The sequence below is a fragment of the Oncorhynchus nerka genome, linkage group LG13 (assembly GCF_034236695.1).
Source record: "Oncorhynchus nerka isolate Pitt River linkage group LG13, Oner_Uvic_2.0, whole genome shotgun sequence".
Classification (NCBI taxonomy): Eukaryota; Metazoa; Chordata; class Actinopteri; order Salmoniformes; family Salmonidae; genus Oncorhynchus; species Oncorhynchus nerka.
This window is the reverse complement of record NC_088408.1, coordinates 84,601,315-84,628,034: the sequence shown is the minus strand read 5'-3', so window position 1 is coordinate 84,628,034 and position 26,720 is coordinate 84,601,315. Positions and strand designations below refer to the sequence as shown.

Here is a 26,720-nt window from a genome sequence, read left to right as displayed (position 1 = left end):
TTAAAATTCTTTAAAAAAAAATATATATATATTTCACCTTTATTTAACCAGGTAGGCTAGTTGAGAACAAGTTCTCATTTACACCTGTGACCTGGCCAAGATAAAGGAGAGTAGTGTGACACAGACAACAGAGTTACACATGGAATAAACAATAAACAAGCCAATAACACAATAAACATGTCAATGACACAGTAGAAATAAATAAAGTCTATATACAGTGTGTGCAAAAGGCATGAGGAGGTAGGCAATAAATAGGCCATAGTAGCGAAGAATTACAATTTAGCAGATTAACACTGGAGTGATAAATGAGCAGATGATGATGTGCAAGTAGAGATACTGGTGTGCAAAAGAGCAGAGAAGTAAATAAAAACAGTATGGGGATGAGGTAGGTAGATTGGGTGGGCTATTTACAGATGGACTATGTACAGCTGCAGCGATCTGTTAGCACCTCAGATAGCTGATGTTTAAAGTTAGTGAGGGAAATATAAGTCTCCAGAGCATACAGGTTGCAGTGGTGGGTGGTATAAGGGGCTTTGGTAACAAAACGGATGGTGATAGACTGCATCCAGTTTGCTGAGTAGAGTATTGGAAGATATTTTGTACATGACATCGCCGAAGTCGATAAGTTTGGCAGCATGAGTGAAGGAGGCTTTGTGGCGAAATAGAAAGCCGATTCTAGATTTGATTTTGGATTGGAGATGTTTAATATGAGTCTGGAAGGAGAGTTTACAGTCTAGCCAGACACCTAGGTATTTATAGTTGTCCACATATTCTAGGTCAGAACCGTCCAGGGTGATGATGCTAGTCGGGCATGCAGGTACGGGCACCGAACGGTTGAAAAGCACGCATTTGGTTTTACTAGCGTTTAAGAGCAGTTGGAGACCACGGAAGGAGTGTGGTATGGCATTGAAGCTTGTTTGAGGGTTAGTTAGCACAGTGTCCAAGGAAAGCCAGAAATATACAGAATGGTGTCGTCTGCGTAGAGGCTCGGGCGAGTAGCTACGGGGGGAGGGTGTAGCTGTTGGCCAGGGTTGGAGTAGCAAGGAGGAAGGCATGGCCAGCCATAGAGAAATGCTTATTGAAATGTTTGTTTATCATGGATTTATCGGTGGTGACCGTGTTACCTAGCCTCTGTGCAGTGGGCAGCTGGGAGGAGGTGCTCTTGTTCTCCATGGACTTTGCAGTGTCCCAAAATGTTTTGGAGTTAGGCCTACAGGATGCAAATTTCTGCTTAAAAAAGCTAGCCTTTGCTTTCCTGACTGACTGTGTGTATTGGTTCCTGACTTCCCTGAACAGTTGCATATCGCGGGGACCATTTGATGCCATTGCAGTCTGCCACAGGATGTTTTTGTGCTGGTCAAGGGCCGTCAGGCCTGGAGTGAACCAAGGGCTATATCTGTTCTTAGTTCTGCATTTTTTTTGAAAGGGGCATGCTTATCTAAGATGGTGAGGAAATTACTTTTAAAGAACGACCAGGCATCCTCGACTGACGGGATGAGGTCCATTTTCGCTGAAGTATTTTAGGGAGCGTTTGACAGTGATGAGGGGTGGTCGTTTGACCGCAGACCCATAGCGGATGCAGGCAATGAGGCAGTGATCGCAGATCCTGATTGAAAACAGCAGAGGTATATTTGGAGGGCAAGTAGGTCAGGATAATGTCTATGAAGGTGGCCATGTTTACGGATTTAGGGTTGTACCTGGTGGGTTCCTTGATGATTTCTGTGAGATTGAGGGCATCTAGCTTAGATTGTAGGACTGCCGGGGTGTTAAGCATGTCCCAGTTTAGGTCACCCAACAGAACAAACTCTGAAGCTAGATCGGGGGCGAGGAATTCACATATGGTGTCCAGGGCACAGCTGGGAGCTGGGGGGGGGATCGATAACAGGCAGCAACAGTGAGAGACTTATTTCTGGAGAGATTAATTTTTACAATTAGAAGTTCGAACTGTTTGGGCATAGACCTGGGAAGTATGACAGAACTTTGCAGGCTCTCTCTGCAGTAGATTGCAACTCCTCCCCCTTTGGCAGTTCTATCTTGACGTAAAATGTTGTAGTTGGGTATGGAAATCTCAGAATTTTTGTGAGTGAGTAAAACAAACTTAGGGAGGAGGCTTCTGATGTTAACATGCATGAAACCAAGGCTTTTTTGATCACAGAAGTCAACAAATGAGGGTACCTGGGGACACGCAGGGCCTAGGTAGTGTTGTAACCGAGGACACGTTTCAGCACTCGCCGGTCCTGTTGTGTGGCCTTCCACTTCATGGCTGAGCCGTTGTTGCTCCTAGATGTTTCCACTTCCCAATAACAGCACTTACAGTTGACCGGGGCAGAAATGTTATGAACTGACTTGTTGGAAAGGTGGCATCCTATGATGGTGCCACTTTGAAATTGAAAGTTACTGAGCTCTTCAGTAAGGCCAGTCTACTGCAAATGTTTGTCTATGGAGATTAAAATTGGGCACACAGCAATGCAAACAACTGTCAGCAACGGGTGGGGCTGAAATGGATGAATCCACTAATTTGAAGGGCTCCACAAACTTTTGTATATATAGTGTACAACAAACACCTCTGGGTGTCAAGCAGTGAAATTATATTATACATGCATGAGGAAAAAAGTGTCAAATGTTCTACATAGAAGAGCATACCAAATCCTTGGACATAGTGTTTATAATACTGTAATAAGCTTACATAATTGCTGTCAAACTCCACACAGTTGTCACTGACTGGTTGGATATTTATATTAATTTCTCAGTGAGCAAACAATTTCAGTACTTACAGCATTCATATCAATTCATTTTTAAATTCATTTCAATGTTTTTGGCGGAATATTTTTTATTGACATGTCAATAAAACCCATGAACACAACCGTAGATCTGGTTATCCTGAAAAGAAAACTGTAAAACACTTAATTGTGAGGCTAAATATAAGGGCTACAGATAAATTAACGTCAGATAAATGAAAAGTTGATTTTTGCTGGAATCTCGGGACTTATAGGATTAATTGTAGGTCGGGTTTCCTAGAGGTTAAAAGTATGTAAGGGTGTAATCAAAGAGAGGCTATGCGTTCTATGGAAAATAATGGATGACGTGGAAGGTGTGTTCCATGCAGAGTGGAACTGACCTTCCACAGAGTTGTGTTATTTTCCAGAGAACGCATAGAGCCCCGAGTTGATTATCTCCATTATACCATGGCTATACTTTAACATATTTGTCGCTAGAAATGTGTTAATTTGCCGGTAGAAATGTGTTCAACATCCACTGAAGTAGCTAGCAAGTTTACTATAGCTAACCAAATCATCCGTCCTAGCTTGCCATTTGGAATACAACAAAATCAATGTTTTCAATTCGACTTTTGCAATAGAATGAACTATGGCCATTGAACCATGAACATTCTACCATGCAAATATGCCGTGAGTTATAGGGAAATAATGCCCTTCAAGCCAATCATATGTAAACATGAGGCTGCCAGTAGGAGAGAAAGTGAGTCTGATTTCAGTATCACGTCTAACAACAACAATACAGAGCTGGTTTTAGCAATGACAACAGAATAAATCATGCAAATGTAGGGGAGAGACAGAGAGACATGGCTAACAAATATTTCTGTGTGAATTGATGACGGAAAGGTGGGTCTCTTGAACGTCATGTTCAAAGACGCTATGAGGAAAGGTTTGGCTCCAGTTCAGCTGGTTTTACTCTGGTCATCATTGGAATAATGGAAAGCTGATTTGAACACCATGTAAAGTACAATGTACATGTTGCGTCAAAGGCAGACAATAGAATTATTACAATACATTATACAGCTCAATGTACAGTGCAGATACCCATCCATAGGTTTTAATGCACAAATCATCAACACCATACACTGAGTGTACAAAACATTAGGGACACCTGCTCTTTCCATGTCATAGACTGACCAGGTAAATTCAGCTGAAAGCTAAGAGCCCTTATGGATGTCACCTGTTAAATCCACTTCAATCAGTGTAGATGAAGGGAAGGAGACAGGTTAAAGAAGGATTTTTAAGCCTTGAGACAATTGAGACATGGGTTGTGTATGTTTAACATTCAGAGGGTGAATGGGGGAGACAAAAGATTTAAGTGCCTTTGAATGGGGTATGGTAATTAATAATTGATTGGAATTATATAGCGCTTTTCTACAAACAGAGTTACTCAAAGCTCTTCACATAGTATGGGGAAACTCAACTCATCTACCACCAACGTGTAGAATCCACCTGGGTGATGCACGGCGGCCATTTTTGTGCCAGAACGCGCACCACACATCAGCTGGAGAGGTGAGGAGTGATATCTGCCAATTAGGAATGAGGGGGATGATTAGGTGGGGCCAGGTTGGGAATTTAGTCAGAACAACAGGGTTAACACCCCTACTCTTACGATAAGTGCATAGGATTTTTAATGACCACAAAGAGTCAGGACACCCATTTAAAGTCCCATCCGAAAGACAGCACCCTACACAGGGCAATGTCCCCAATCACTCCCCTGTGGTATTGGGATAGATAGACCAGATGGAAGAGTGCCCCCTACTGGCCCTCCCACACCACTTCCAGCAGCATCTGATCTCCCATCCAGGGACTGACCAGGACCAACCCTGCTTAGCTTCAGAGGCAAGGCAGCAGTGGGATGCAGGGTGGTATGCTGCCGACAGTATGCTGCTGGTAGTAGGTGCCAGGCACACCGGTTTGAGTGTGTCAATAACTGCAACACAGATGGGTTTTCACACTTAACAGTTTCCCGTGTGTATCAAGAATGGTCCAACACCCAAAGGACATCCAGCTAAATTAACACAACTGTGGGTTGGAGTCAACATGAGCCAGCATCCCTGTGAAACGCTTTCGACACCTGTAGAGGTGCCCCGACAAATTGAGGCTGTTCTGAGAGCAAAAAGGGATGCAACTGAATATTAGGAAGGTGTTCCTAATGTTTCATACACTCAATGTAGATTTCCATTTTGTATATAAAATAAAATATACATCAGATATCACAGAGATTCAAAGTCTATTAAGGTTCATTCTCCAACTCCACAGTAGATGTTAAACTGCATTTGTAGTTTTTTTTAAAAGTCTTCAGATGCAACATGAGATTCCTGAAGCTAGCACCATGATGAGATTCCTAAAGCTAGCACCGTGATGAGATTCCTAAAGCTAGCACCATGATGAGATTCCTAAAGCTAGCACCATGATGAGATTCCTAAAGCTATGTCCGATGGAGTAGGGCTGTACAGTTGTGCTTATGCATCAGTCCTCATCACTGCTCCATGCGTCTTCAAAAGCAGGATTCACCGTAGCCTGGCTCCCACCCTGGGATGGAGAAATACATTCAGTAAAATACTCTCAACTCACTCTACTCTCTCGCTGTCATGTTGTTTTGAGTTAAAGCGATTGAGTAAATCAGGAAAGCATTAAAAACATTTCCCAAGTGCAAGCAAGCAATTATTATTCCGTTTCCCAAACTAAATAGAACTGGTGAAGCTGCTTTTGGAGCTGGCTGAAGATGCCTATAGACATAATTTCATCAGCACCTGGGGAATGTAGCCAAGCTGAGCCAGCCTGACTGTGTGTGTACCGAGTTACCCTAGCAAGGTGCAGCACAAGCCACAACCCCTATGATCTCATTTCTGTGTGCACAAAAGTGAAGTCTGTCTGCCATTCCTCTAAAAAATTGTAGAAAAAGCTGTTACGCAGCAACTCACTGCCTTCCTAAAAACTGACAATGTATACGAAATGCTTCAGTCAGGTTTTGGACCCCATCATCGCACCGAGACTGCAATCGTGAAGGTGGTAAATTACCTTTTAATGGCAGACAAAGGCTCTGTATCTGTCCTCGGGCTCCTAGACCTTAGTGCTGCTTTTGATACCATCTATCACCACATTCTTTTGGAGAGATTGGAAACCCAAATTGGTCTACACGGACAAGTTATGATCTGGTTTAGATATTATCTGTCGGAAATATATTAGTTTGTCTCTGTGGATGGTTTGTCCTTTGACAAATCAACTGTAAATTTCGGTGTTCCTCAAGGTTCTGTTTTAGGACCACTATTCTTTTCACTATATATTTTACCTCTTGGTGATGTCATTCAGAAACATAATGTTAACTTTCACTGCTATGCGGACGATACACAGCTGTACATTTTGATGAAACATGGTGAAGCCCCAAAATTGCACTCCCTGGAAGTCTGTGTTTCAGACATTAGGAAGTGGATGGTGGCAAATGTTTTACTTTTAAACTTGGACAAAACAGAGATGCTTGTTCTAGGTCCCAAGAAACAGAGATATTCTGTTGGATCTGACAATTAATCTTGATGGTTGTATAGTCGTCTCAAATAAAACTGAAGGACCTCTGTGTTACTCTGGACCCTGATCTCTCTTTTGACGTACATATCAAGACTGTTTCAAGGACAGCTTTTTCCCATCTATGTAACATTGTAAAAATCAGAAACTTTCTGTCCAAAAATTATGCAGAAACATTAATCCATGCTTTTGTCACTTCTAGATTAGACAACCGCAATGCTGTACTTTCTGACTATCCGGATAAAGCACTAAATAAACTTCAGTTAGTGCTAAACACGGCTGCTAGAATCTTGACTGGAACCAAAAACTGTGATCATATTACTCCAGTGCTAGCCTCTCTACACTGGCTTCCTGTTAAGGCTAGGGCTGATTTCAAGGTTTTACTGCTAACCTACAAAGCATTACATGGGCTTGCTCCTATCTACAGTGGAGCAAAAAAAAGAGTCAGCCACCAATTGTGCAAGTTCTCCCACTTAAAAAGATGAGAGAGGCCTGTAATTTTCATCATAGGTACACTTCAACTATGACAGACAAAATTAGAAAAAAAGATTATGGTGGAAAATAAGTATTTGGTCACCTACAAACAAGCAAGATTTCTGGCTCCCAAAGACCTGTAACTTCTTCTTTAAGAGGCTCCTCTGTCCTCCACTTGTTACCTGTATTAATGGCACCTGTTTGAACTTGTTATCAGTATAAAAGACACCTGTCCACAACCTCAAACAGTCACATTCCAAACTCCACTATGGCCAAGACCAAAGAGCTGTCAAAGGACACCAGAAACAACGTTGTAGACCTGCACCAGGCTGGGAAGACTGAATCTGCAATAGGTAAGCAGCTTGGTTTGAAGAAATCAACTGTGGGAGCAATTATTAGGAAATGGAAGCTAACTCTCTCTCCTCTGCTCTCATCCTTATAGACCTATCGGCTGCCTTCGATACTGTGAACCATCAGATCCTTCTCTCCACCCTCTCCGAGTTAGGCATCTCCGGCGCGGCCCACGCTTGGATTGCGTCCTACCTGACAGGTCGCTCCTACCAGGTGGCGTGGCGAGAATCCGTCTCCACACCACGTGCTCTCACCACTGGTGTCCCCCAGGGCTCTGTTCTAGGCCCTCTCCTATTCTCGCTATACACCAAGTCACTTGGCTCTGTCATAACCTCACATGGTCTCTCCTATCATTGCTATGCAGACGACACACAATTAATCTTCTCCTTTCCCCCTTCTGATGACCAGGTGGCGAATCGCATCTCTGCATGTCTGGCAGACATATCAGTGTGGATGACGGATCACCACCTCAAGCTGAACCTCGGCAAGACGGAGCTGCTCTTCCTCCCGGGGAAGGACTGCCCGTTCCATGATCTCGCCATCACGGTTGACAACTCCATTGTGTCCTCCTCCCAGAGCGCTAAGAACCTTGGCGTGATCCTGGACAACACCCTGTCGTTCTCAACTAACATCAAGGCGGTGGCCCGTTCCTGTAGGTTCATGCTCTACAACATCCGCAGAGTACGACCCTGCCTCACACAGGAAGCGGCGCAGGTCCTAATCCAGGCACTTGTCATCTCCCGTCTGGATTACTGCAACTCGCTGTTGGCTGGGCTCCCTGCCTGTGCCATTAAACCCCTACAACTCATCCAGAACGCCGCAGCCCGTCTGGTGTTCAACCTTCCCAAGTTCTCTCACGTCACCCCGCTCCTCCGCTCTCTCCACTGGCTTCCAGTTGAAGCTCACATCCGCTACAAGACCATGGTGCTTGCCTACGGAGCTGTGAGGGGAACGGCACCTCAGTACCTCCAGGCTCTGATCAGGCCCTACACCCAAACAAGGGCACTGCGTTCATCCACCTCTGGCCTGCTCGCCTCCCTACCACTGAGGAAGTACAGTTCCCGCTCAGCCCAGTCAAAACTGTTCGCTGCTCTGGCCCCCCAATGGTGGAACAAACTCCCTCACGACGCCAGGACAGCGGAGTCAATCACCACCTTCCGGAGACACCTGAAACCCCACCTCTTTAAGGAATACCTAGGATAGGATAAAGTAATCCCTCTCACCCCCCCTTAAAAGATTTAGATGCACTACTGTTCCACTGGATGTCATAAGGTGAATGCACCAATTTGTAAGTCGCTCTGGATAAGAGCGTCTGCTAAATGACTTAAATGTAAATGGAAGACATACAAGACCACTGATAATCTCCCTCGATCTGGGGCTCCACGCAAGATCTCACCCCATGGGGTCAAAATGATCACAAGAACGGTGAGCAAAAATCCCAGAACCACACGGGGGGACCTAGTGAATGACCTGCAGAGAGCTGGGACCAAAGTAACAAAGCCTACCATCAGTAACACACTACGCCGGCAGGGACTCAAATCCTGCAGTGCCAGACGTGTGCCCCTGCTTAAGCCAGTACATGTCCAGGCCTGTCTGAAGTTTGCTAGAGAGCATTTGGATGATCCAGAAGAAGATTGGGAGAATGTCATATGGTCAGATGAAACCAAAATAAAACGTTTTGGTAAAAAATCAACTTGTCGTGTTTGGAGGACAAAGAATGCTGAGTTTCATCATGCTTTGGGGCTGTTTTGGGGCTTTGGGGCTGTTTTTCTGCAAAGAGACCAGGACGACTGATCCGTGTAAAGCAGGGGTCCCCAAACTTTTTCCTGTGAGGGCCACATAACTTTTCCCTTCTCTGATGGGGGGCCGGTGTCAGTTTGTAACAGAAAAAGTGTGACGATCGTAGGTGGAGCTTAAAAAATTTATTGTTTTCCAGAAAGCCACACATAACCAAATAACCCTTTCCAGGTTCTTTACAGAAAAAAAGTCAGGAAACAAATAATAACACTATTAATGAAATAAATAATAACTAAATAACCCTCTCTGGGTTCTTCATAGAAAAAACAGGAAATAAATAATAACTAAATAACTCTCTCTGGGTTCTTCATAGAAAAAAAAGCCATGGAACATTAACTTTCTGTCGTGCCATGCACAATCTTAACAGATAAAAGTTCAGCTCAGTTGTCAGAGCAGAATCTCTCTGACACATATGAGCAGTCTCTTAAAGTTCTTGTGTTCCTTCCTTATAATCCTTTTGTAGGTTCCAGTAGGCTTGTAGACACCGCTGTTTGCAGCTCTCTCTCATCAACTTCCCTGTGAAAACCACAAAAGAAGCAGGTTGAGAAACTGAACTAAGTGATACAGCACCTAAACAGCACAATACATTTCACTACCAGTATGGTTGTAAAGATGGATTTTATCCCAGTAGATTTTATTATGATTATATTTGTTTATGCTCAGAATGACTCATTCAAGTCAGAAAAGTGAGCTTACCTATGTATGTTCATCAGTGTGAACTGTGGGCCTGCATCTGGCTGGTGAGAAGTTGAATATCAGGTTCCATTCTAGTTACAGCCAGTCTCAAGCACTGATGCAAATGTTCATCTGTCAATCTTGATCTGATCGGGGTTTTCAGCAGTTTCATGCGAGAAAAGGTTTTCTCGCAGATATACGTGCTGCCAAAAACTGTGGACATTTTCATTGCGTGTTTTTTGATGTTTGGATATGTGTCGTTTGGGAGGGCGGCATAGAAGTCAATGAGACTGTTGGGCTTGAATGCGTCTTTCAGAACATCACAGTTCTGTAACTCAGCCAACTCAAACTGATATGAAGGCTTGGCTTCATCAATGTCGGCAACAAAGGGGTTCTGAAAAAGACGGATTTCTTTTGCATGAACATGTAGTTCACTGAATCGCACACCGAACTCCGCCTTCAGCATTTCCAGTGCTTCCACGCACTTTTCAGCTGGGAACGGGACCGCTGGGTTCTCTGTCGACAGGTTTTGGGTAGCAGGAAGATGGACGAAGTTGCGCTTTTCACTTGTTCCAAAAGCAGCGCTAATTTCACCTCAAATGCTTTTATGTGTGAATACATGTCGCAAATGAGTTTCCCCTCGCCTTGTAGCTGCAAGTTAAGGCTGTTAAGTATTTCTGTCACGTCTGTTAAAAATGCGAGGTGCCATTTCCATTCTGGGTCGATCAGCTCTGGGACCGTTTTGTCTTTTAAATGAAGAAATGCGTTAATTTCGGGTAGCAGCTCGTAAAAACGCCTCAAAACTCTGCCCCGGCTCAGCCATCGGACCTCTGTGTAGTACAGCACATCTCCGTGCGTAGACTCCAGTTCAGACAGGAATTCTTGGAACTGCCTGTGTTTAAGTCCCTTTGCTCTGATGAAGTTTATGCACGACACCACAACCTTCATTACAGAATCCCACTTCAACACTTTGCAGCACAGTGCTTGCTGGTGAATTAGGCAGTGGACTCGTAGCGGGGCGGTGAGACCCCTTTTTTCCAACTCCCGGTTCATGCGTCCTATTAGACCGCGAGTTTCGCCCACCATGCTAGGAGCCCCGTCAGTCGTGATGCTAGCTAGCTTTGACCAGTCCAGGTCCAACTTCTCCATGGTTTGGCACACTTTGTCAAAAATATCCTCTCCGTTGTAGTCCCTTTGAGACTTTGGGGGCTGCCAGCTCCTCGCATATCTCAAAGTTTGCGCTAACTCCACGAATAAAAATGAGCAGTTGCGCTGTGTCTTGCACGTCCGTGCTCTCATCCAGTGCTAATGAAAAAAGTCAAATTCTTTCGTCTTCTGCTGCAGCTGGGCATATACATTACTCCCGATTTCTTCAACGCGTCTGGTGATTGTACTCGCCGACAGACTTACGGCATTAAATGCATCTTTCTTCTCGGGACACACCTCCTCCGCGACAGCATCCATACATTTCTTAACAAACTCTCCGTCAGTGAAAGGCTTACCGCTTCTTGCTATCAGTTTAGCAACCCGAAAGCTGGCCCGAACGGATGCCTGGTTCAGCTGAGCTTGGCGTACAAATGTATTCTGCTGAGATAGTAGTCCACTTTTTAGCTTTGAGAGTTTGTCTGCTCGTATTTGGCCTTGCAAGCTATCGTACTTGTCTTTGTGACGGGATTCATAGTGTCGGCGAAGATTGTATTCTTTGAATACCGCCACCGTCTCTTGACAGATGAGACAAACAGCCTTTTCTTTGCATTGAACAAAAAAAATTGTTTGTCCACTGCAGGTTAAATACCCTGCATTCTGAATCAATTTTTCTCTTACCTAACCTTTTCGCCATTATTCTGTTCTCTCTTTGACAGGGCCGGGCCTAGGATTTTTTTTCTGGAGGCCAAATAGGAAAAAAATTCGATAGCATCTCTGGTATTGTTCAGAGGGCCGGGCCAAATGTGCTGACGGGCCGTATCCGGCCCGCGGGCCGGAGTTTGGTGACCACTGGTGTAAAGGAAAGAATGAATGGGGCCATGTATCGTGAGATTTTGAGTGAAAACCTCCTTCCATCAGCAAGGGCATTGAAGATGAAACGTGGCTGGGTCTTTCAGCATGACAATGATCCCAAACACACCGCCCGGGCAACGAAGGAGTGGCTTCGTAAGAAGCATTTCAAGGTCCTGGAGTGGCCTAGCCAGTCTCCAGATCTCAACCCCATAGAAAATATTTGGTCCGTGTTGCCCAGCAACAGCCCCAAAACATCACTGCTCTAGAGGAGATCTGCATGGAGGAATGGGAAAAAATAGCAGCAACAGTGTGTGAAAACCTTGTGAAGACTTACAGAAAACGTTTGACCTCTGTCATTGCCAACAAAGGGTCTATAACAAAGTATTGAGATAAGTATTTGGTCAATAACAAAAGTTTATTTTCCACCATAACTTGCAAATAAATTCATTAAAAATCCTACAATGTGATTATCTGGATTTTTTTTCTCATTTTGTCTGTCATAGTTGAAGTGTACCTATGATGAAAATTACAGGCCTCTCTCATCTTTTTAAGTGGGAGAACTTGCACGATTGGTGGCTGACTAAATACTTTTTTGCCCCACTGTACATTTCCGATTTGGTCCTACCATACCTACACGTACGCTACGGTCACAAGATGCAGGCCTCCTTATTGTCCCTAGAATGTTTAAGCAAACAGCTGGAGGCAAGGCTTTCTCCTATAGAGCTCCATTTTAATGGAATGGTCTGCCTACCCATGTGAGAAACGCAGACTCGGACTCGACCTTTAAGTCTTTATTGAAGAGATCTATCTCTTCAGTAGGTCCTATGATTGAGTGGTCTGGCCCAGTGGTGTGAAGGTGAATGGAAAGGCAATGGAGCGACGAACCATCTGTCTCTGCCTGGCCGGTTCCCCTCTCTCCACTGGGATTCTCTGCCTCTAACCCTATTATGGGGGCTGAGTCACTGGCTTACTGGTGCTCTTCCAAGCCGTCCCTAGGAGAAAACCTCCTTCCACTTGAGCGGGTTGAGTCTCTGATGTGATCTTCCTGTCTGGGTTGGCGCCCCCCTCGGATTCGTGCCATGGGGGAGATCTTCATGGGCAATACTCTAGTGGTGTGCGGGCTGTGCTTTGGCAAAATGGATGGGGTTATATCCTGCCTGGTTGGCCCTGATCGGGGGTATAGCCAGACGGGGCCACAGCGTCTCCTGACCCCTCCTGTCTCAGCCTCCAGTATTTATGCTGCAATAGTTTGTGTCGGGGGGCTAGGGTCATTCTGTTATATCTGGAGTATTTCTCCTGTCTTATCCGGTGTCCTGTGTGAATTTAAGTATGTTCCCTTTAATTCTCTCTCTCTTCTCTCTGAGGACCTGAGCCCTAGGACCTTGCCTCAGGAATACCTGGCCTGATGACCCCTTGCTGTCCCCAGTCCACCTGGTCTTGCTGCTGCTCCAGTTTCAACTGTTCTGCCTGCGGCTATGGAACCCTGACCTATTCACTGGACGTGCTACCTTGTCCCGGAGCTGCTGTTTTCGACTCTCGCTCTCTACCGCACCTGCTGTCTCTAACTCTGAATGATTGGCTAAGAAAAGCCAACTGACATTTACTCCTGAGCTGCTGACCTGTTGCACCCTCTACAACCACTGTAATTATTATCTGACCCTGCTGATTATCTATGAGCGTTGGAACATCTTGGCCATGTACTGTTATAATCTCCACCCGGCACAGCCAGAAGAGAACTGGCCACCCCTCAGAGCCTGGTTCCTCTCTAGGTTTCTTTCTAGGTTCCTGCCATTCTAGGGAGATTTTCCTAGCCACTGTGCTTCTACATCAGCATTCCTTGCGGATTGGGGTTTTAGGCTGGGTTTCTGTATAGCACTTTGTGACATCGGCTGATGTAAAAAGGGCTTTATAAATACATTTGATTGATTGATCACTCCGGAAAAGAGCGTCTGCTAAATGTCTAAAATGTAAATGTACTGGTATCAAATAAAAAGGGCTAGATGCCTGTCTATTAGTCTGGTAATGTGACAGCATTTTAGAACAAGAACAGGGACCTGCGTATAATTACTATCCCCCAAATGTGCTTTAAATTGTTCCTGCTATGCAGCCTCCTACCTTGGCGGCTGTCCCTTCTTCTTCCACGTCTGGTGGTCGTACAACAGGAACCCAGGCTAGGATGTTACAGTCTTTACCCCCGCTGTACAGCTCCTGGAAACACACAGAAGAATACTCTGTGCTCTTTACGTTCTGACCAGAGCCATATATTTATCTATATATACACTACCGTTCAAAAGTTTGGGGTCACTTAGAAATGTCTTTGATTTTGAAAGAAAGGCACATTTTTTGTCCATTATAATAACATCAAATTGATCAGAAATACAGTGTAGATATTGTTAATGTTGTAAATGACTATTGTAGCTGGAAACTGCAAAATGTTTATGGAATATTTACATAGGCGTACAGAAGCCCATTATCAGCAACCATCACTCCTGTGTTCCAATGGCACGTTGTGTTAGCTAATCCAAGTCTATCATTTTAAAAGGCTAATTGATCATTAGAAAACCCTTTTGCAATTATGTTAGCACAGCTGAAAACTGTTGTGCTGATTAAAGAAACAATAAAAATGTCCTTCTTTAGACTAGTTGAGTATCTGGAGCATCAGCATTTGTGGTTTCGATTAGAAGGCCAGCATCCTGGAGTCGCCCCTTCACTGTTGATGTTGAGACTAGAGGTCGACCGATTATGATTTTTTTCAACGCCGATACCGATTGTTGGAGGACCAAAAAAGCCGATACCGATTAATCTGCAATTTTTTAAAATGTTTTTTAACTACAACAATACTGAATGAACACTTATTTGAACTTAATATAAGCTCAACTTCCATTTGGTTTAATCTCTGTGTCCCATATACACACGTTAGCATTCGGTCCTAAAATAGCTAAGTTTGTCAAGTGGAAAGAAGCATGTTGGGGAAGTATCAGTGTTGATGGTGGGATGAAGTACATAGTTATTACAGCAGTGTCTACCTTATGAAACACTAGACTCAAAACAATGACAATCATCATCCAGGAAAACAACCAATACAAGTTCATAAAGTCCAAACGTGCCAATCATTTGAAGAGGTGTATTTTTGCGTGGCAGGTAGCCTAGCGGTTAAGAGTGTTGGGCCAATAACCGAAAGGTCGCTGGCTCGAATCCCTAAGCCGACTAGGAGAAGAAGAAAAATATATATTATAATAAATTAAATTAAATCGGTCGATGTGCCCTTGAGCAAGGCACTCAACCCTAATTACTCCTGTAAGTCGCTCTGGATAAACGTGTCTGCTAAATGACTAAAATGTCAAATGTGGCATTAGCCTACTTCAAAAGACAAGAAGCAAAAAGACATTCCAGAACTATGTGTTCTTTCCAATAAACAAACACTCAAAGTTGCTCTGCCACATTCGTACAGGTTTAATAAGTAGAACATTAGACGGATATACTCTAACAGCAGAACTAATGTCTAACACAAATACTACTGTGATATGAAAGGCGATGTGCATGAGTAAGATATGCATTACAATGAGATACTACGGAAACTGTATAATCATGTATTAGGGAATTTATTAGCCTTTATGTGGTATAGCAGTTGGAGTGAAGAAAGGAAAGACCCGCCTTCGTAAAAGTAGATTATCGGATTATATGACATAGCACTACCCCGTTCTTCAACAAACCTCCCATTGCAGTACTTTGACAAGTAAACAAAACTCTCCATAAAGGAGAACAAACTCATTTCTGGCCTTCACCTTTATAATCATTAAGGCCCATTTGTTTTTCATACCCCTGTGACTAGGCCATGGCTAATAGCTTTACATGAGGATGTTGACTTTAATATATCATCTATTCAAGGGTAAATTACCTACTGTGGCCTACCTCAAATACACCCCCTACTGCAACTCACAGATCTCGTCCTGCGCTACACAGATGTAAAGATCCAATCATTCGTCACAAATACTAACCTTAACCATTAACAGGAAAATGCAAAAGAGGGGATGCTGTCTCAATTCAGTATCTTCTTCGATTAACATTAGTGAAAGGCCACAGTGTTCCGTACCTCCCAAGGCAGGTTGTCATATCTGTGCCAACTGTACCATAACAAACTGACAATACGTCAGCTATCTACGTGCAGGACGCTGGTAATCTGGGTAGAATAGGAATTTGTTATGATTCTCTGTGATGTACAGAAGGCCTTCAAGGCCTCTGGTCTGCTAGGGTCATATTCATTGGGAACCAAACAGAAGCAAATGGGTCAAAACAGGGCGGGACCTACCGGGTTTTCCATTGCAAAACATTTTGCTATGGTTTGCTACAGTGTGCACTAATGAATAGGACCCTCAGAAACCTTGGTTCAATTTAGGAACAATATGACGACACATGAGCTGATTTACATGAACATACGTAAGGTATTGATAATGAACAAACATAATGATGTTAATAACACTGTAATTTCTTATTAGTCTATAGCCATAAAGGATGGACGCACCTACAGACAGACGGGCAGACAGAGACACAGTCAGTCACCTGGTAGTCGGGGTGGAACTGGCAGCAGTCCACGTTGTTGTAGTGTCCCCTTAGCATGGTTACGAGTTCCCCGGTGTGTAGAGTGTACACCGCCACTGAGCTGCCACAAGGTACAAACACAAACTCCGGGCTGCAGCTACGAGACACCGTGATCTTTAACCCCTTACGGCTATCGTTACTCACCTTCCCATAATTCACCTGAGAGACAGAGAGGAGTTGGGAGGGTCAGTTGGACAGATGACCAAGCTAACAGTAGAACAGCACTTCAACTATCAACCTGCTACAGAATATTATGTAGAGTGGTGATAAGCATGGAAAAATTCAGAAACCCGGTTAAATATACACCTCAACATGTGTTGTACTGATACGGACCACGTCAGCTAAAGTGGGCTTCCCTCGGACTTGTCGAGATGAACTGTTTAAAGATGTACTGTATAACTCATTTTAGGCAGAAGATGTGGCATGTTACTTGTAAAATATAAGGCAATGTTTATATGACCCCCCTTTCATACAGCCCCTTCCTTAGCATTTATTTTCAGGTATACCCCTTTTATAAATATAAGTGGGAGGTGTGGGGGGTGTTGTTAAAGGTGTGGGGGGTGCAGTTCAAATTAGGTCAATATTAAACAATGGAAGTGTTTATGAATGTTTATGAATTTACCTGCAAAAAAGCAGAGAACCATTCACCATTCATTCCTGTATTTTGGTTACAGGGTCTGAAAATGCAGGAATCATGACTTGGTCTTTAGCTAGCTTTTATTTGTCCATGTTTTTACTCCTTACCCCCTTCAGACATACCAACATGTGGGATTTTAGTGTATAAAAGGGATATATGTCTTCAAGTCATCAAGCAGGCAAACTGTTTCTCCTAACCCAAAGCAGCACAGGACCATTATGTAAAGGCTTGAGGCCTTCACCTGCAGACCCAGTTAGTGAGGGGAAGTTTATGTATGGAAGTTAATGGGGCTAGAGGCACAATGATGTCCCTTAGTGCTGGAGGCCGCTGTCACAGAGAGGGATGGCTACTGATCATTTAGGGTAAGGCCTGGAAGAGTCACACACGCTATGTTATGTGTTCCAGACAAGGACTCCAGGGATGGGCAGGAAATATGCATACACACAAGTATGCACACTCAGACAGGGCCTCGGGGTAGAGCCTAGTCCTCACCCTCATCCATTGGATCACCGCCAGACACATTTTTGACCCTCTCTCACTCTTTGCATCTCTCTCTCTCGCTCGCTGTAACCCTCTTACACACACACACACACAGACAGAACCTACCAGTGTGTTTTTTCCATTGGCACTGTTCCACAGCCTCATGCGGTCGTCTGTTCCCGTGGTGAGAAGGTAGAGGCCGTCAACCGTGAAGCAGAGGCCATTTACCCTTCCATTATGGGCTGTGTTCACTGGCAAACACACACACGTGTCATTAAATGCCAATGAGATAATATAGCTATTGTTTAAGGGGAAAGGACACTCAACCCTTTATCTCTTCTCTTGACCCCATTATCACAATGCTTTAACTATCATGTAGACATCTTCTCTTGACCCCGTTATCACGATGCTTTCACTATCATGTAGACATCTTCTCAGGACCCCGTTATCACGATGCTTTCACTATCATGTAGACATCTTCTCAGGACCCCGTTATCACGATGCTTTAACTATCATGTAGACATCTTCTCTTGACCCCGTTATCACGATGCTTTCACTATCATGTAGACATCTTCTCAGGACCCCGTTATCACGATGCTTTAACTATCATGTAGACATCTTCTCAGGACCCCGTTATCACGATGCTTTAACTATCATGTAGACATCTTCTCTTTACCCCGTTATCACGATGCTTTCACTATCATGTAGACATCTTCTCTTTACCCCATTATCACAATGCTTTCACTATCATGTAGACATCTTCTCAGGACCCCGTTATCACGATGCTTTAACTATCATGTAGACATCTTCTCAGGACCCCGTTATCACGATGCTTTAACTATCATGTAGACATCTTCTCAGGACCCCGTTATCACGATGCTTTCACTATCATGTAGACATCTTCTCTTTACCCCATTATCACAATGCTTTCACTATCATGTAGACATCTTCTCAGGACCCCGTTATCACGATGCTTTAACTATCATGTAGACATCTTCTCAGGACCCCGTTATCACGATGCTTTCACTATCATGTAGACATCTTCTCTTGACCCCATTATCACGATGCTTTCACTATCATGTAGACATCTTCTCAGGACCCCGTTATCACGATGCTTTCACTATCATGTAGACATCTCTTGACCCCGTTATCACGATGCTTTCACTATCATGTAGACATCTTCTCAGGACCCCGTTATCACGATGCTTTCACTATCATGTAGACATCTTCTCTTGACCCCGTTATCACAATGCTTTCACTATCATGTAGACATCTTCTCTTTACCCCATTATCACGATGCTTTCACTATCATGTAGACATCTTCTCTTGACCCCGTTATCACAATGCTTTCACTATCATGTAGACATCTTCTCTTGACCCCGTTATCACGATGCTTTCACTATCATGTAGACATCTTCTCTTTACCCCATTATCACAATGCTTTCACTATCATGTAGACATCTTCTCTTTACCCCATTATCACAATGCTTTCACTATCATGTAGACATCTTCTCTTTACCCCATTATCACAATGCTTTCACTATCATGTAGACATCTTCTCAGGACCCCGTTATCAGGGGTGGGGGGTGTCAGGGAGGGGAGGGGGTGTGACAGTGTGTTCCTACCTGCCTCTGACGAGGCCTTGGACTTGTCCCCGTTGTGTTGATCCAGAGAGAACAGGCTCCCTGAGGCCCGACGCACATCCCACACCAACACCCTGCTGTCAGTACTGAGAGAGAGAGAGAGAGAGCGAGAGATCGAGATAGAGAGACAGAACAACAGAGAGAGCGCATGAGAAGCCAAAATCAACAGCCTTCCATCCCTCAGGGGACATGTGTCAGTGCCCTGGGGCCTTATAGGGATATATAAATGAACCTTACATAAACGTCCCCTAATTGGTTTTCAGATGAAGGTTCACGTCACTGGGCATCAACAACGTAACACTACAACACAATCCCTTAAATTATCCAGCTATAGAATAGTGCCTCAAATTTCCTCAAAACAGTCCTCCATATAAAAAAAAGAATTTCAGTCCATACTAAATGTTCAAAGACAGTGTGCTTCACTGTCCAATTGCCCATGTTATCAGTAGCAGTTGAAATGCTGCGCAGTTGTTTTTCAAATCACTTCCAGCCCAAAGGGACAGTGATTTGATCCCAATGGTTTAATTAGCAGATGTAATTTGGCATAAACCAGCGGAGTACTCTCTCCCTGCCATATGCTGCATTGTTATTTCCAGGGAATAGAGGCTGGTTCAGTCTCTGTGTGCCAATGAGTTCAGGTGACATACTGATACAGTCTAGTTATCGTAATAGAAAGTGGAATCCCTTTCACTAGCTAGATTGGAATTTCTATGATACTTGGGCGTGAAATGAGGGAGGGACATTTATCTAATGGCCCTTCAAGGTAGTTGTATCTCTCCAGGTTTGGTGTAGGTCGGCCTACCTGGCTGTAGCTAAAATGTGCTCATATCTTGGCGACCATCGAACAGATAGGACCTCACCTCTGTGACCTGAGGGATAGAAAGGACAGTCAGTGGAAGTGTGTGTTAGTGTAGACACGTTTTACTATACTTGTGAGTACTAGAAGTCCTCACAAGAAAAGTAAACCAAATAAAACTCAGAAGTGAGGACATTTTGCCAGGCCTCACTTGTAAAAAGGCTATTTTAGGCTTAGGGGTTAGGTTTACGCTCCCGAGTGGCACAGTGGTCTGAGACACTGCATCTCAGTGCAAGAGGCGTCACTACAGTCCCTGGTTCAAATCCAGGCTGTATCACATCCGGCCATGATTGGGAGTCCCATAGGGCGGCGCACAATTGGCCCAGTATCGTCTGGGTTTGGCTGGGGTAGGGAGCCATTGTAAATAAGAATTGGTTTCTTAACTGACTTGGCTAGTTAAATAAAGGTTCAATTAGGTTTAGGGAAAATAGGATTTTGAAGTCTTCACAAGTATAGTAAGACATAGGGGTGGGTGGGTGGGTGTGTGTGTGTGGCTCTCACCCTGCAAAACCTGGATGCGTGAGCCAGACTTCAGGTCACAGAGCTGTACTTTCTGGTCTTTGGTACCCACTGAGAACACACAGATCAATGGATTACTTGAAAGGTTACATACAGTACGACTATCACAAAGAAAAACATCTCTACTTTCACTGTGTGTGTTAATGCTTTGTGACAGAGGAGAAACTGGAGGCCCTGGTTCTCTCAGATAAGATAGGAATGTATAAGAGAGCAGTTCTACTCTTGGATAAACATGAGCTAATAACACACATCATTCACATAGGGGAGCTAGAGCTGACAGGGAGCTAGAGCTGACAGGGAGCTAGAGCTGACAGGGAGCTAGAGCTGACTGGGAGCTAGAGCTGACAGGGAGCTAGAGCTGACAGGGAGCTAGAGCTGACAGGGAGCTAGAGCTGACAGGGAGCTAGAGCTGACAGGGAGCTAGAGCTGACAGGGAGTTAGAGCTGACAGGGAGCTAGAGCTGACTGGGAGCTAGAGCTGACTGGGAGCTAGAGCTGACTGGGAGCTAGAGCTGACAGGGATGGACACAAAATAACCCGGGTTGAGTCCATCTGTTAGAAACCAGACACAAATAAAAATTATAATTCTGGTTCGCCTGACAAATTCTGATCATTCTAGCACCACCAGAACTTTCCAGAAAAAGGTTGATTGTGCTATTAGTAAAATGTGTAATTGAAAGACTTCATGGCATTTTGTTTTGAATTTGGGAAGAATCTCAGAGAAACAAAAAACAGGGCGAGTGAGAGCAGTGTGGGTGATTGGGAAGGTATGTGTAACCAGTCTGTCCTGCTCTGTCAGCAGGGGGGCAGAGCCTGGATTCCTGTCATGTCTCCAGAACAGCACGTCTCTCTCTAAACTCTTCCTGAGTCAGTTCCAACCCCTGCCACCGCTAGGGGCATACACCCTGTACCACACAGCTGTTTCACAATCAAAATTTTCATTTTGTTTGATTCACTGAGGCCTCATATGTTCATTCTTAGATTATATCAATAAGACATAGACAGTAAATCATATTTTAAGAGCATGACACACGTACAATTTCACCCACAGCCAGGTCACCTGTGATAAAAGCCAGAATTCGACGTCCATCCATGTCTGAGGACGTCGGGAGATGACGTGGAAACCGGCCACTAGGCTTCAAGTAGGTTTAGGTGTTGCTAAGGCAATCTGTCACCATGTGCTCTCACCACTGGTGTCCCCCAGGGCTCTGTTCTAGGCCCTCTCCTATTCTCGCTATACACCAAGTCACTTGGCTCTGTCATAACCTCACATGGTCTCTCCTATCATTGCTATGCAGACGACACACAATTAATCTTCTCCTTTCCCCCTTCTGATGACCAGGTGGCGAATCGCATCTCTGCATGTCTGGCAGACATATCAGTGTGGATGACGGATCATCACCTCAAGCTGAACCTCGGCAAGACGGAGCTGCTCTTCCTCCCGGGGAAGGACTGCCCGTTCCATGATCTCGCCATCACGGTTGACAACTCCATTGTGTCCTCCTCCCAGAGCGCTAAGAACCTTGGCGTGATCCTGGACAACACCCTGTCGTTCTAAAATAACATCAAGACGGTGGCCCGTTCCTGTAGGTTCATGCTCTACAACATCCGCAGAGTACGACCCTGCCTCACACAGGAAGCGGCGCAGGTCCTAATCCAGGCACTTGTCATCTCCCGTCTGGATTACTGCAACTCGCTGTTGGCTGGGCTCCCTGCCTGTGCCATTAAACCCCTACAACTCATCCAGAACGCCGCAGCCCGTCTGGTGTTCAACCTTCCCAAGTTCTCTCACGTCACCCCGCTCCTCCGCTCTCTCCACTGGCTTCCAGTTGAAGCTCGCATCCGCTACAAGACCATGGTGCTTGCCTACGGAGCTGTGAGGGGAACGGCACCTCAGGCTACCTCACAGGCTCTGATCCAGGCCCTACACCCAAACAAGGGCAAACTCCCTCACGCGTTCATCCACCTCTCAGGATAGGATAAAGTAATCCCCCCCCCCCCCCCCCTTAAAAGATTTAGATGCACTATTGTAAAGTGGCAGTCCCACTGGAAGTCATAAGGTGAACGCACCAATTTGTAAGTCGCTCTGGATAAGAGCGTCTGCTAAATGACTTAAATGTAAATGTAAATGTAAATTGTGGACAGGGATGAGGGATGCTGGATAGGCGTAAGCATCTACCTCTGGTGCTAAAGGTTGCATGCTCAAATCCAGCGACAGAAAGTTGTTTTTGAGATTTTGTTTTTTAAACCTATCCCAGATCTTAACCCTTACCTTAGGCATTAACTCAAAATGGTTAACCATAAAACTTAACCTTAAAAACACTTCAAAATGTGACTTTTACAAACAACTTCGAAATGTGATGTTTAAGAAACATAGATGAACGTCTAATTCTGATGTGAGACAGAGCTTGCTACACACACACACACCTGCGATGAGGCTGTGTTTCCTGGCAATGGGGGACATGTGGTGACAGTAGACGTTTCCTTCAAACTGGAACACTTCAGCGGGCTACAGACACACAAGAAGAAGGAACTTCAGACTCTAAACTTTATCAGCTTTAGTTCAACATGAACATTAACTTGATATCTCTGTGTTGTACAGAGACAACACTACTACATGGGAAGATCAAACATGTATAGAAAACCACTGTTCAGTCAGTCGGTCAGCCGGCCAGCACGATAGGAAAGAACACTGTCGTGACTGACTGACACAATGGGACCAGGAGACAGAAATGAGGGATGCGGCTGTGAGACTGGGAGCGGAATGGAGGGGAGTGGAGGAGAACAGAGCAGGGGAATAGGAAGCTGGAGGAGGAGAGGAATGGAGGGGAGAGGAGGAGAACAGAGCAGGGGACTAGGAAGCTGGAGGAGGAGAGGAATGGAGGGGAGAGGAGGAGAACAGAGCAGGGGACTAGGAAGCTGGAGGAGGAGAGGAATGGAGGGGAGTGGAGGAGAACAGAGCAGGGGACTAGGAAGCTGGAGGAGGAGAGGTATGGAGGGGAGTGGAGGAGAACAGAGCAGGGGACTAGGAAGCTGGAAGAGAGGAATGGAGGGGAGTGGAGGGGAACAGAGCAGGACATGGCAGTGTGGGAGAACAGAGCAGGGGACTAGGACGCTGGAGGAGGAGAGGTATGGAGGGGAGTGGAGGAGAACAGAGCAGGACATGGCAGTGTGGGAGAACAGAGCAGGGGACTAGGAAGCTGGAGGAGAGGAATGGAGGGGAGTGGAGGGGAACAGAGCAGGACATGGCAGTGTGGGAGAACAGAGCAGGGGACTAGGAAGCTGGAGGAGAGGAATGGAGGGGAGTGGAGGGGAACAGAGCAGGACATGGCAGTGTGGGAGAACAGAGCAGGGGACTAGGACGCTGGAGGAGGAGAGGAATGGAGGAGAACAGAGCAGGGGACTAGGAAGCTGGAGTAAGAGAGGAATGGAGGGGAGTGGAGGAGAACAGAGCAGGGGACTAGGAAGCTGGAGGAGGAGAGGAATGGAGGGGAGTGGAGGAGAACAGAGCAGGGGACTAGGAAGCTGGAGTAAGAGAGGAATGGAGGGGAGTGGAGGAGAACAGAGCAGGGGACTAGGAAGCTGGAGGACGAGAGTAGAGTGACAGTTACAATGCAAATCCCTCTGCAAACAAGTTTTGCTGTCCCCAAGCCGCCTCTGAGGTAACCATGGCACAGCGTGATTCTAGCTCATCACAGAGAGCACCATATGGCCATAAAATAGTGCGAGAGAGAGACCGAGTTAAAACGAGTATTTAAGGTGTACCTTTAGTGTCTCAGTGTCCCAGACCTTCATGGTTTTGTCAAAAGAGCTGGAGACAAACATGCCTGTGTCATGTGGGTACCACTGCACTGTCTCTACACTGAACCTGTGGACATACCGACTGGACCTGCAACACAAACAGACTAACAGTGACCACCAGAGCCTCTCTCTCTCACACACACACACACACACACACACACACACACACAGTTAAGTACACTATCAGTGATGCTGCCATCTAGTGGATGCCATCAGGTATGTGAGCCACACACCTGCCTACAGTGCAGACTGCTTTACAGGTGTATTGGGGTTTCCTGCTGTTGTTCTCCAGGTCATACACCACAATCACCCCATCTGCCCCTCCAGATAGCATGCTATAGAACAGACAAGAGGAGAGGGTTATCTCCCAATGAGATAGCACCAGAAGGATTCTAAAAAAGTGGTATACAGGCAACACATGTCTATGTTGAATTATAGGTTGCTTATGTGTCACGTTATGTTGAAATCAGGTGATGACGGAACTATGCATTAGGTTACATGTTATAGGCCTAGGCTATATGGTGATCATAACAAATTATGACCTCAATTGACATATTGTCAGACCTACTACTAATGATACTTACTATCTGCCCTCAATGACTTCAATGTCTATGGTGTTTACGCCGTTGCTATGGATTCGATCCACATCTCTGTCATGATTCAGCTCTAAATTGAGGACCCTTAAGAGAAAACAAAGAAGACAGAGTCATGACGTCAGTGATCTTCAGGTCGGAAAGTAGGAGCTGCCCGAGTTCCCAAAATGAAATTCCGAGTTGGATGGTCGTTCAAAATACTTTTACCGAATTCCTAGTTGTGATGAACGCACTGAAGTCGGAGACTTCCGAGTTCCCGGTTGTTTTGAATGCGTCATAACACCCACACACCAACATGGAAGCCTAATTAATTACCACAACCGTCATAAACCCCGCCTATGTCTACAATATATCTTCATAAAATGTTATTTTAAACCTAGACACACTGTTGACCTTATGCCACTCTTTAAATTAAGATCCCAAAGCAAATAGTTGTTTTCATAAATTTTTACGATATAGACCATTTTTGACTGTGACAGCTAGTGATACCGACAAAACACTGGTAACAGGAACGTTAGCGTTCCCAGGAATGATATGGCCAACTTCCCCTCACCTCCGTGTTGACTCTGCCCGTCTCAGACGAAGTGGGTCGTCAAGTCCAGCCTGTCTTGCTGTTAGAAAACCCAACATCTTCCCACAATAAATGAATCTTTCAATTTCGAAGCTAGCTAGCCTTAAAGGAATGTTTATGTTTGTGCCCAGCTAGCATAGCTAGCTCGAGGGTTGGTTACCCATCTACACGTTCAATATCGTTCGCTACTGAACTCGTTTTTCAAACGCTTTGTGTGTACAATACATATTTGTGATCTGGGATTGATAAAATCCCGATCGAATCATTTTATGCCACTGTCTTATTTAACATCATTTAGCAAGCAGGCTCCCAGTCAACAAGGGACGTGTGGGTGGCCATGTTGTTACGTCAGGATGTTTGAACACCGCTCTGGTATAACAAGTGCACTCATTGGTTACTCTGATTCAGTCATCCAATCAAAACATATCTTACTGTTATCTGTTTTTAGATTGCGTAAACAACAAATCCAATTGAATATGCGTTGATGGGACTGGTTGTATGGTGAAGTATACGAGAACGATAGCTGCATATATCATATATTGTGGGCACCGACCATTTAGGAAATAAATACTACTGGCAGCCAGAGGAAAATACTTAAGTGGCTAACGTTAACATTACCCCATCCACTGTATAAACTTTGACCTAGACGAACGCCTCTGTTTTGTCAAACATAGATAACGTTACTTCTAACTAGTCTAGTAGCTACTCAGTTATCTTCTATAACTGTTCTATTTTATTACTGTAACGAGAAGTTATGCATTTTCGCTACCTAGCTAACGTTAAAGTAAATGTGTGCAAACTGTAACAGTAGCTCGTTAATATTAATTTCAATATTCAGAAATATAGCTAAAACTGTGACCAAACGTCCTACATAATGATGCTTTAAATCAAGATGATCACATTGTCTGTTTGTTACAATGTTGTTGAGATCTTGGCTGTCACTTTTTGCTTTGTAAGATATGACCACTAGATGGAGTGTATGAACCTGTTTTGATATAATATACACTACATTCTCAAAATTATGTGGACACCCCTTCAAATTAGTGGATTCTGCTATTTCAGCCACACCCATTGCTGACAGATGTATAAAATCAAGGACACCGCCATGCAATCTCCATAGACAAATGTAGCGGATGTGAAACAGCTAGCTAGTTAGCGGTGGTGCCACGGCTTTTGTGGAGCGATGGGTAACGATGCTTCGTGGGTGACTGTTGTTGATGTGTGCAGAGGGTCCCTGGTTTGCGCCCGGGTATGGGCGAGGGGACGGTCTAAAGTTATACTGTTACACAACAATGGAGGTAGAATAGCCCGTACTAAATAACACAGTGACTTACAATGTGGTACCGTCATAGGATGCCACCTTTCCAACAAGTCAATTTGTCAAATTTCTGCCATGTTAGAGCTGCCCAGTCAACTGTCAGTACTGTT

General features: G+C 44.7%; 1 protein-coding gene across 6 annotated transcripts; it reads right to left on the bottom strand.

Annotated features, from left to right (window-relative positions):
* Positions 1-2,711: 2,711 nt before the first annotated feature.
* ercc8 (excision repair cross-complementation group 8) lies at positions 2,712-25,644 on the bottom strand. Of its 6 annotated transcripts, none has more exons than XR_010465639.1 (13): positions 25,275-25,644; positions 24,713-24,808; positions 24,362-24,463; positions 24,093-24,216; positions 22,755-22,836; positions 20,311-20,379; positions 19,756-19,822; positions 18,936-19,039; positions 17,437-17,561; positions 16,155-16,352; positions 13,710-13,802; positions 9,618-11,867; positions 9,032-9,437 (listed from the first exon to the last, which is right to left on the bottom strand). XR_010465639.1 is itself a non-coding variant. In XM_029678576.2 (12 exons), exons 1-12 carry the CDS (start codon positions 25,349-25,351, stop codon positions 5,247-5,249), a joined length of 1,200 nt encoding a protein of 399 aa, XP_029534436.1. In that variant the 5' UTR covers positions 25,352-25,644; the 3' UTR covers positions 2,712-5,246. The 6 variants fall into 6 exon arrangements, 2 of the variants coding, with proteins under 2 accessions (XP_029534436.1, XP_064882851.1); XR_010465640.1 differs by lacking the exon at positions 25,275-25,644 and adding an exon at positions 24,929-25,029; XR_003865215.2 differs by lacking the exons at positions 9,032-9,437; positions 9,618-11,867 and adding an exon at positions 2,712-5,309 and having other exon boundaries at positions 16,117-16,352.
* Between the last annotated feature and the right edge of the window lie 1,076 nt (positions 25,645-26,720).

What these genes read in the sequence shown, in the direction of transcription:
- ercc8 (XM_065026779.1), bottom strand. Translation starts at nt 25,351, where the DNA reads ATGTTGGGTTTTCTAACAGCAAGACAGGCTGGACTTGACGACCCACTT. An exon ending in ACGCATCCAGGTTTTGCAGG is followed by an intron (nt 19,823 to 20,310) that starts GTGAGAGCCACA and finishes TCTATCCCTCAG; the next exon opens with GTCACAGAGGTGAGGTCCTA. An exon ending in CAAGGCCTCGTCAGAGGCAG is followed by an intron (nt 17,562 to 18,935) that starts GTAGGAACACAC and finishes TGTGTTTGCCAG; the next exon opens with TGAACACAGCCCATAATGGA.